Source organism: Micropterus dolomieu, linkage group LG14 (genome assembly GCF_021292245.1).
Source record: "Micropterus dolomieu isolate WLL.071019.BEF.003 ecotype Adirondacks linkage group LG14, ASM2129224v1, whole genome shotgun sequence".
Taxonomy (NCBI): domain Eukaryota; kingdom Metazoa; phylum Chordata; class Actinopteri; order Centrarchiformes; family Centrarchidae; genus Micropterus; species Micropterus dolomieu.
In genome coordinates, this window is record NC_060163.1 from 24732283 (window position 1) to 24744052 (window position 11770).

At 41.6% G+C, this 11770-nt stretch overlaps 2 protein-coding genes across 3 annotated transcripts in view; both read left to right on the forward strand.

Annotated features, from left to right (window-relative positions):
* The window catches only part of st6galnac (ST6 (alpha-N-acetyl-neuraminyl-2,3-beta-galactosyl-1,3)-N-acetylgalactosaminide alpha-2,6-sialyltransferase), a 16687-nt gene extending 13134 nt beyond the window's left edge, over nucleotides 1–3553 (forward strand). Inside the window, exons 9-10 of the mRNA XM_046068767.1 lie at nucleotides 798–894; nucleotides 1334–3553. Coding sequence (XP_045924723.1) covers nucleotides 798–894; nucleotides 1334–1504 — 268 coding nt within the window. The 3' untranslated portion in view covers nucleotides 1505–3553. The remainder of the gene's footprint in view (nucleotides 1–797; nucleotides 895–1333) is intronic.
* Nucleotides 1–11770, forward strand: part of LOC123982851 (zinc finger protein 502-like) — a 441737-nt gene that overhangs the window by 378877 nt on the left and 51090 nt on the right. The window lies entirely within an intron of this gene.

Consider the following 11770-nt stretch of genomic DNA (forward strand, 5'->3'; position numbering starts at 1 on the left):
CCCCCCCCCCGCTGTATATTATAACTAGTACTACTTCCACTGTACGTATTCAACATAGTGATGAGCGTCTACACTGCTAAAACTTCCACAAGAATGCAGTGACGAAACGCGCTGTTTGTCCGTTTTCAGCTACTGTAGAAACATGGTGACCTTCATGGAAGGGAGGACCCGTGGTTATATAGATAGAAACGTCTCATGCTAAGGTAATAAAAACAGTTTATGGAAGGTCTTTACACACCACTGAAAACATGGTTATGGATCTTGTATTTCATTTCTGTCGATAGATCCTTGGAAATATCACACACTGAACCTTTAAGTAGGCTGTCATGTTCTCTTTTTTTGTTTTTTTTTTCTACACTCTTATTTTCACTCCTGTATGTATGAGCAGTGGTGGAAAGTAACATACTTCAGCACATGTACCAAAGTACTGACGTAGCTACAGTGTATATTTTATACTATTTTTACTCCATTACATTCAGAGAGAAATGTGTGCAGCCAGTGAAGACAGGTGTTTTTCTCACACCCTTCTGGAGAAAATAGTCACTGTGCTAACATTAGCATGTACAGTAAACAGTATTTTTCTCCACAGTCCTTCCAAGTACTTTGGAGAGGACCTGTCAATAGAAAAGTTCAAGATGTACCACCCCGATTTCATCCGTTACCTCAGAAACAGGTGAGCGAATTATCTGCAGAGCAGGCGAACAGAATGAAAGCATGGCTCAAGTTTGAAGTCTGAAAGCACAAACACAGCAGACTTATTTGTGTGTTTTTTTTTTTTTTTTTTTTTCTTGTTTCAGATTCCTTCGTTCTCCAAGTCTGAAAAAATTTAGGAACATTTACCGGCCGACAACGGGAGCTGTGATGCTGCTGGCTGCACTGCACACCTGCAGCAAGGTGGAATTCACCAGTACTGCGTATTTCTGTCAGCCAGCTGTTTATTCACTGTGACAAGTCTGTACTTGCCTGATACCGTGAGAATGTTTTGACTAAGCTGTTGGCCTTGTAAATGCACATTTCTATGACTATGTGTAGTCATAGTGCCGATAATGACTCGCTCCAACCAGTTTTGTAGAAGTGCTTTCAGGAAACATGAAGTAGTGCTTTTTCTGTATTTATTTATCAAATCACTGGCAGGTTCCCACAGAGCCAAAGCATGTCATGACTTTAAAAACTGCTTTTTCACCGGTCTGGCAGGAATGGAAAAATAAGATGAAAGTAACGGGTCAAAACATGAAATCAAAGAGCTTGTCACAGCTGAGATCTGTTTAGATTTTTAGGCAGTCAGATGACAGATTGTTTCATGCGCTGACTGGCTTTTGTTTTCCTGTTGAAGGTGAGTGCGTACGGCTTCATGACCCCAGACTATAAGAGCTACTCTGACCACTACTTCGACATCAAGCACCACCCAGTGGCCTTCTTCGCCAACCACGACATGCGTATGGAACTGACTCTGTGGCAGCGGCTGCACCAGGCGGGTCTCATACAACTGTACATGCACAAGTGAAGTCACGTCAACCGGAAACTGTCTGCGCACGAGTTACCAGCGTGGGAACGTGATAACGGGACAACCCTGCCAGTCTTGTCTTAAAATGTTCAGGACTTTCTGAATTAAGAATAATACAAAGAAGACTTTGAGAAGAGTTTGTTTTGGGGTTGTGTTTTTTTTATTATGAAGGAAATATTTTCTTCTACAATTACTGCTGCTATGAATTTGACTGATTTATTCATCGGTATAAGGGTTTTTTTTTAAATCATTATCCCAGAACGCATGTTTTGGTGATTTGAGGGTCAAAATGGGTCCAGACACTTAACTTTAAACCAGGCTAAATTTAGGTCAATGTTGGATGGGTCGCCATTAAATTTAGTATAGATGGGTAGCATTTAACTTAAAGCACTGCTGTATCCTATCTGTTCACGTCAACCTCCGAGTTTGAATTGCGAGTCAGATAAGAATTTCTGATGCTGACGACATCTCCAGCTTGGCCCATGTGTCAACACACTGTTGGCAAAATAGGCTGCGAAGCCTCTGTCACAGGCAGTCGCGGGAAAATAAAATCCAGTATTTAACGCATGTATAACTAAGCAAATTTAACGAGGAGCTTTAGCTACAGTCTGATATCAGATTTCACTTGGCAGTAGCAAACATGAGCTATTTCCATGGAAAGCAGTGGGAGTAACAAGTGAGATCATTCCCATGAGACGGTCCCATTCTCTTGACTTGAGCGTTTGCTGAAAGCCTTAATACAGCAGAAGGGGTGTGTGTGGGGGGGGGGGGTTAGCTTGTTCCAGTAATTCAATTCTTGTTGCTCTCCCTTGTTTTTAGTATGTTTCAGAGTATAATTAAGAGACACAAAGAGGGAGGGATTGAAAGAACATTTATGAAAGTGAGTTTACATACTCTAAGAGCATGTTGTGTAAAAGCACTTTGAGTGGTCAAAGACTAGAAAGGCGCTATCCAAGTACAGAGCATTTACATTTAGAGGGAACATCTATCACATTTTATTGCCCCGAGTGTTTATTTGAACAGATAACAGGATGGGTTTTACATTGAGGGTATAGAATTACCACTCTGAAGTTTTCATGGTTCATTTCAATTCTGACTGCAGAGAATCAAAAACCTTCTTGGACTTCAATCCATATTTAAAAATTTGACCTTTTTGCCCAAATTTAGCCTGGCTTACTAGTTTTAGCTTGTCAACCATGTTTCTGGGATGACTCTAGAGCGTATCACACAATCAGTCTCTGCCCGAGTTACAGTGGAGGTTCTTGTTAGTGGTACACAGCTTGTTGACAAGGGACAAGACTGCAATTGAGTTGGCCACTTGCTTAAAATATCCTGTCTCCCAGCCCTAAAATGACGGTGCACTGCTGGCAGTGGCCAAAGTCTGTTCTGACATTTACTCAGATTATGTTCGGAGTCTGTCTCTGTATATTGTACTGTGGAAGCTCTCAAAAACCCACGGAGTGTAACTATAAAGCTCTTTGGGAGACACATTTGAACATGAGAGGGTATTTCAAGGCATGTAACTTATATATATATTTTTTTTTTTTAGGCCCACAAGTGTACTTTTCTTTGTTTTGTTTTTTTTTACATGTTACCACACTGTGATATGAACACTGTGTGCGGGCTCTACTTGACTTTCAGTGCCTTTTTTTTAATGTGAATCTGTTTGGTGACTGAAGTAGAAATTCAGGATTTTCCCACAACACAAACGAGGAAGTCTGTGTCCTCGTCCCTCAGTTTGGATTTTGGGACGTTCCCCGAGGACTCGTCTTGTGGAATCTGCTTGTTTACCTGCCAGACCTGGACTCCTCTCTGCGCTGTGATGATGAAGGGTCAAAGTGTATTGCCACTCCTCTCAAACTGGACTAAGGCATCAGATCCTCAATTACAAGTCTGTATTGTGCTGACGGCAATGACACAAACTGTAGGTCTGCTAGTGGGAGGAGAAAAGAAACCAAAGACACACTGTAAATCAGGGATAATATCCAATCAGTACATATTCTAACTCTGATAACCCTCTTAAATCAGTATAAAAGTAAACTGACTTTATTTCTGTGTGTTTTGTGATTCTTTCTTGATTTTTGTCACTGAAATGTACAGGTCCCATAATTTCCCAGAGTACCTGTAAATTCTTTGTAAGATTACTGGAAAGGATTAGGCAAATTGGTACTAATTATAGAGGAAATGGTGACTGTTAACCTAGTTCAATGTGCGAAAATGTGAAATTTGTCTCCAAGCAATTCCCATTCACTACAAATGGAGAATAGTTCCATAGTTCAGATACTTCTGAGGAAACTCACTCTTGAGATCAACAACTTCTTATAAACTCAGCTCAACTGACCAAACATATTTGTTTTTTCCCCCCGTGTCCTTTAATGCCATTACATGACTTTCCCCAGGAAACGGGAACAAAGACTCTGCTAAAGGTGGTGCTGCCTTGCTTGGAAAATACAGTTTAATCATAGGGCAGCTGTGTGCTTACACCTCTATCATTTTAGCAGACAAACTGAGATCATGGGTTATTCATTAGTTTAGTCAGCCAATAATGTAGCCATGTTTTAAACAACTTTAGCTTTTCACAACTCATATTTGTTTGTTTCATTTAGCAGACTGCTGATGACAGCAGAAGTTGCGTTCTTTAGGGAGGGCAGATCTGGTATGCAGGGCCTGTCTGTCCTCCTCCTCTTCTCTGTAGTAACACTCTGGAGTGGAGTTGATCATGTCTGAGAACACTGCGAGGAGTGGAGGCAGACACGTGAAGCCAGATGTGGATGGTGTGGTTGGTTCGGCTGCATCAGGGAGTTACCAAAGCCACGAGTCGGGCTTTGCAGCGCTGCCAAAATGTCTGGCAGCAGGACATAGAGCCGCCACCAGCCTGCGAGACGAGGCCTTTTTCAGACTGGAACATAAACCGATTCATGTGGGAATGGGAACAGATGACCAGCCTGCTTTATGTGGATCCCTGTTTGCATAGGTTTCCTATCAAAACAGACTGTTTCCAGTAGATGGTGCTGAAGGTGTGGAAACTAAAACTTCCTCATGAGCTCACTCAAGATTCTTTGTTAAAATATTTGATTTATTGATTTGTTGTGGAAAATCTTGGGGAAATAAATGTTAATTTAGGCTCTTGTGATAATAAAGTGTGGGCTCTTATTCCATGACGACACGTCCTACTCCAACCTGTTTACATTTTGATTAGAGTGTATTTGCATCATGTTGAGCTCATCCTCTGTTATCAGAGCCTTTTTAAAACACCAGTAAGATAAAGAGTGACTAACTGCTGACTCTTAGTGGTGATAACAGGTCAGTGCAACAGAGAGACAAACCGCAGGAAAGACCATCACCTCTGCAGTCGGCCCCTCCGTTTCAATCACATCTTTGATCACGACCTCCTCAGATAGGAGAGCTACCTGTGATCTGAGAGATTCTTAACAGCTTGAACATTTTACATATATTGAATACCTTGGATTTTGAGTGCAAAAAGTCTTTTAATAATTAACTTTATTTAAATGTTGTTAATAATTTTTGGACTAAAATGGAGCTCTGCGGCACAGAGGAAGAAGATATATCAGGCCGTGATACACATGCATTAGGCTACTTGTTAGTGGATACATTCATTGCTGGTTTGGGTCTTTTTGTGGGATTTGTTCGTGATAAGAAAATGTAGAATTCTGCTAATAAAAACTGTCAAATCACATCAGCCCCTTTTTAGCAAACATGACTACTCTGATGGGGGAAAATCACCTGTATTAACATAACATGCCAACAGGAATCAAAGTGTGTGTGCATGTGAACATAAACATAGTGTGCATTTCCTACAGGTGTTAAAATAAACTTGTCCCACACTGTCTGCTGGACTTAGCTTAGCTAAACTAAGCTAACTGAAAATGAAATGGCAGGCTCGTAACCTAGCAACAGCATCAGTTAGTGATTGTTTGTAAGAGAGCAAACCGATTTTAACGGATTAAAACTGATTTTAACTTATTAAAACTGATTTTAACTGATTTGACTGTTTTTGTTGTTGACTCCATTTTTACAGCTAAGTAAACTAAAAATGCTGAAATTGTCGGTGAAAACAGAGACTCGACGCAGTCGCTGAGGAGATTTTTGGGCTTGAAAAAGATCACAAACATAAACTGCTGGATGCTGTTTTCAAACCAACATGTCTGCTACACAGATCAGGTTTGTACATTTTCATTGTTAATCTATTTTTGTTGTTTTGTCCGGTAGTTATCTAGTTTCAAATATATGTAAACTTTAAATGAAATTCCTAAAAAATATATATACACTGCTCAAAGAAATAAAGGGAACACTTAAACAACACAATGTAACTCCAAGTCAATCACACTCCTGTGAAATCAAACTGTCCACTTAGGAAGCAAGACTGATTGACAATCAGTTTCACATGCTGTTGTGCAAATGGAATAGACAACAGGTGGAAATTATAGGCAATTAGCAAGACACCCCCAATAAAGGAGTGGTTCTGCAGGTGGTGACCACAGACCACTTCTCAGTTCCTATGCTTCCTGGCTGATGTGTTATTTTAGTGTTCCCTGTATTTTTTTGAGCAGTGTAAATATATATATATATCTAATTAGTTGAGCTGCATTGCAATTTTTCCACATAAAGTTACCCTTTGGCAGCTACAGGAGTACAAATACTGTTGATTGGTTTGGGAATCACTGCCCTAACAGCTGTTGGTTTACCAAAAGTTTCCGCCTCATCACCTGAGAAAAAAATCAAAAAAGGTCACAGCTCTCTGCGAAGTTTTGTCTAGCCGTGGTACGTACCACAGTGTGTCTATTAAGGAGTTCACCGTCGCCCTCCAGGTCATACACGACAAGCTGGCAGGTGTTTGTGTAATGGTGCGAGGACAGGGACTTTCATCCGCGTTCATGTTTGCAGCAGCTTAATGGACAGGTTTTGATATTTTACAGACAGGGTTTCCATTATGCATTGTGTGATGAAAATGTCTTCAATTTATCTGCAATATCATATCAAATTGGCAAACTCTATCTGGTGAGGAAGCTCCTGAACTGTTATTAAATGGACCTGGTAGTGAGATTGTTTTCTCAAAGGTCAGAATTGAACTCTATACTATGGCACTATGTTGTCCGTCCGCTTTCAGACCTCTGAATCACTTCATACATTTAATTTGTTCAGCCATTAAAAATTAACACTCTGATTATCAGGCTACAAGCGGAGCCTAATTTTTTTTGTAATGCTGGGAAAGAATCCTTTAGCTGCTTTGAGTGTGGTAAACAATATCACTACAAGAGGTCTCTTCAGAGACACATGAAGTGTCATTCAGAAAAAAGATCCTCCAGCTGTCCGGTTAATATAAAATGTTTCAGAGTGAAGCAAAATGTGGATTCACAGATAAGAGTGCACACAGGAGAGAAACCATTTGGCTGTGATGTTTGTGGGAAGAGATTTACAGTCCAGGGAAATCTGAAGAGACACATGAGAGTCCACACTGCATAGAAACAGTTTCCGAGGCATGTTGGTAAGAACATCATCCATTTGCATTGTCTTGTTGTTTCATTATATTTTGTTTTTGTCTTTCTCTTTTGTTTATTTGAATAAATGTAAAACATGAAATAAAATAAAAATAAACTGTTTTACCAACAACGTGTCAGTAAAGTTCTTCCTCATCTAAGTTGTAGAATTTCTTAAAATATGAAGTCAAAGGCGGCTGAATTTTATGTTTAATTCTTATAGACATCTCTCCACTCATTTGACAGCCCTCTTCAGTTTTCCTGACTTGTGGCAGGTCCCAGAATTCAGCCCTGAATGGAGCTTGAGAACTGGTTACCTGACTCAAGATGGCAGCCATCCATTCTAATAAAAGTTGCTCACTGAGTGAATATTTTAATTGTCTTTCCTCACAACTGAACTCTGAGCTGTGACAATGAAGGGTAGAAGTTTGTGAAGATTTGTTCTTGCCACAAATCTTAATCTGGACAAATTGTAAGAGAAAAAGGTAATTTATTTCAGTTTAAATCAAGTAGATAGTTCTAAGAAAACATGTGTAGATAGACATTATTTCCCCAGGAAACTTCAAGAAAAATTCATTAAGAAACAGGAACATGGACTTTGCAAAGGGTGAAGTAGTGTGGATGTTACAAACTGCAAGTGCTTTGCCCTCAATTTGGACATAGTTTTACTTATATCCTTTGTTACTTAGAACCACGGCAATAATCATGACAAGATATGACATGAAAGGACTGAAACCATGCTCTAGATGAATGAAGAGACAACTAATGGCTCCAGTTAGAACCTTATATCCCTAACAAATGGTCCTTCGAGCCGGATACTGAACCACACTCCAGACACTGATTCAAAGACTATTGATGAACCCACTATTGAAGTCCAGGCTCCTTCTGAGTATATGGATGGATCCCAAGGTGTGAAGGATTCAACTCAGTTCATCATGTACAAGCCTACCCCACAATTGTCTTGAACGCCACCTAGTTCATCTTCACCTGCTCATCCAACAGAGCCTAGCCTGTCTCCTAAACTATCATTTCCTACCGCTCACGGAGATAACCAAATCCCTTTGCCAACATTTCCTGAACTCCTCACAAAGCCAATTAGCCATGACCTAGGGAGCTAGACCTAAAAGATATAGGCGCTCCCCAGAGTACTATGGGTTTAATATGCCACATTAGAAAGCACGATCCCATGACTTACGTAGTTCCTATAGCAAAAGGTCTCATTGTACCAAGTCAGCCTTTACTCTCCCTACAATATCTCAGATTAGTAGACATTCCAGGAGCAGCCATGTTTCAAATTTGAGTGATCTCCAAGCCAGCATCCTTGAGGAAAAGCAAAGTAGGGATGAACTGGAAGAGGTTAGAAGACAAAGAGAGGAAGAGAATGAACTTGACAAAAAATGTAGGTCTATTGATCAAGAGGCCACTGCTGCTCAACATAGACAATCTGCCCAGGTTCCATTTCTGTGCATTATATACCTGCACCTCCAGTCTCTTTCCAAGCCCCTAGTCTACCACCAATGCATGCCACGTCATCCCAGCAGCCACAATCTGTCTACTCACAGGTTCAAAACCCCAATTTCAAAAATGACATTATGAAATGGATAACAGGGAAGGAGACATGCAGAAAATGTGGGAGAATACACAAAATGGACAAGCACACATTAAAGAGGCCATGTAACATCTGTAAAGAGCTTAACCTTATCATTATCCATGATGTCAATGAAAACAAATCAGCCACAGTGATGTTTATATCTTCTCCCTCAGAACTCCTTTACATGGACAAACCCAACCGCTCCCATATGGTCATGTTGAAAGTTACCAATGTATGTCTCCATAATGGGGAAAGGACCATCGCAACTCCCACTGTCCTTGATGATGGAGCAGTTCAGATCTATTCTGCTCCCTGAAGCCGTCCAGTGTTTGGGCCTCAGAACTCAACCTTGAAACCATCTCACTACGCACAGTGAGACACGATATAGTGCAAATGAATGGAGCGTCTGTATCCTTTGAAATTTCCGCCATTAACAAACGAACTGAAAGGTATGTTATCAATCTAGCATTCACTGCAGAGAACCTTGAACTGTCTGAGCACACATACCCGTGAAGCAGCTACAAGAGCAGTATCACCATCTCAGAGGTTTTACTTGTATCCTTTGATCATGCATGCCCTCTTGTCCTCATTGGCTCTATGCCCATCTCATCACAGCAACAGAGCCGATACTCATGGGGCCCCATGGTGGCCCATTGGCAGTACATACCAGGTTAGGATGGGATCTCCAAGGTCCAGCCCGCTTAATCCCAACCCGGTGCACCCTTGCCTTCCCTCTTACCTGCTTCAAAAGTGAATTGCTTAGGAATGTAGCAAAACTCTGGCAGATTGACATTTTGTCGTATGTGAATGAAAAGACAGCTACAAGGTCAAAACAAGACAAACTAGCTCTTGATATACTCAATTCAAAGACCATTAGAGTAGAGACAGATGGTGTAATGTGCACCCCACTGCTTAGAGCTTCCAACATTCCTGTTCTTCATTCTCCAAAGGAAGCTGTCTTGTCTTCTTATTTGTGCGCTACAGAAAAACGTCTGTCCAAAGATCCCAGACTGTCTGATACATACCAAGAGGAACTTGGTAAACATGTGCAATCTGGCTATGTTCAAAGGATGATCCCCAGTGAGCATGTAGATCAACCACAGGAAACATGGTATTTCCCACATCAAATTGTTGAACACAACAACAATAGAGTTGTGTTAGACTGCTCCTTTGAATACATGGTACAAACCCTAAACAAGTGACTGACTGACACAAAGTGCTGCAGATATGTTGATTCAAAAAGCAATCCAGCCGATCACATAACACGGGACAAAACCCTCCAAGGGCTTTCTCAGCAACGTAGATGGAATAATGGCCCTCCATTCCTTTTGCTGAACACTGACAGCTGGCCTGCAAATCCATGTGTGCCAGCCGAATTAGAGCCTGTTGAGGAACTCAGGAAATCCATATTCTGTGGCGCTGTGTGTCGTCAAATGGCACCGACCTCCCTGATCCAAACAAATACAACAGCTGGGATGATCTGATAAAAGAAACCAAAAATGTGCAGATCAGAACTCAAATGTAGCCAAATGCTGCATAATCTCAGAAAGGCATCTTTTTCAAAGGGTCCAATCAGATTGCTTCCTCGAGGAATTCACTGCCCTCAAAATTGATAAGGTAAAGGTAGCAGACTACTCTCCCTGTCTCCTGAATATGACCCTGATCTTGGTCTCATCAGAGTGGGAGGTTGTCTTCGAAGAGCAGAGACACTTGACCATGACAATGTCCATCTAATTTTATTGGATCCAAGACATCCCATAACCAAACTCCTTAACAAGCATTATGATGAGAAACTGCTCCATTATGATGAGAAACTGCTCCATCCAGGACTTGAACGTGTTCTAAGGGAAATGAGACGCAGGTATTGGATTCTGCGTGGTCGCCAAGCCATTAGCAAACATCAGCACCAGTGTCAAGACTGAAATCGAGAGCTAGCCCAATCATTCCCAAAATGGCAGGCCTTCATCCAGCCCGTCTTAAACAGCTTAAACTCCCTTTCTGGTCTACGGGCATTGACTGTTTTGGGCCTTTCATGGTGAAAGTTGGTCGCCACACAGAGAAAAGGTGGGGAACCAACCATGCAGTGATGTCTTCCTCGCCTTCTTTCTTTCACACGCTCTCTGTATGGTGGTCTTGTATGGTGTGGTCGGTGGGGGCTTGATTAGGCATGCTCAGCCTGCATGGCGTGGATCCCATTTTGCATAAGTTTCCCTTAAAATCAGATGCAAAACAGACTGTTTCCAGTGGATGATGCTGAACTTGTGGATATTGTTTAAACGCCCTCATGATCTCATTCGAAATGTTTTTTTCTTCCACTATCAGGAGGTTAAAACATTTCATTTGTTGGGGAAATAAAGAAGATAATTTTGGCACTTGTCACTGTGTTAACAAATGTGGGCTGTTATTCCTCCATGACAACAAGGCATGTCAAGATTCGCTGAGGGCAGAGGCAGGAATATAGAGTGTGGGCCCAAATGCAGGACACCAGAGCAGGTTCAATTCGTAGTTTTCAGTCACATGACATGTGCTGTGACCTGGAGAACAGAACAGAGCCGGATGGGGACTCACACCGGACTCCCCATAGAGTCGCGTGTGGGCATTTGCAATCCATATACAGTACCTGCTGCTGTATTTCTTCTGTTAAAAACTGCCAGGTCCCTGTCAGCACTCGACTACAGTGATGTTTATGTTTACCTTGTGGGGAATCCCTCACCTAACACAGTCCAAACTTGTCTCCTTCTCAATTAGCGCATTGGATAGCACAATAACCATCTTGCATTTTGGCAACACAAAAGTAACAAACTCAAAGTAACAGTGTATCGCTTGCTCCCTAGTTGGCAGTCAGCAGAAAATAACGTATTTTTTGCCCTCCTTAGGAGCTTTTACCTTTGAACATGATGATTAAAACTCCAACAGAAATTCTCAGGCTTACTCAAGGTGAAGCAGAAGTCCAAACAAAGGCAGGTAGACAGAAGGAGGGTCAGAGTCCAGGGGTGGAAAAACAAAATAGAGTCTCTGTGTCCATGGTTGGAAAGGGTCAGAGCAGGGAATCACAGGATGGTGATCGGTGGAAGGGAACGGGACCAGACAGGGAGAATCAGGTGGATAGCCTGAAGGCAGAACAGGGGAACTGAGTTCACTGAGTGAGGGAAGAAACCCTCCAGATGCTAGACAGAA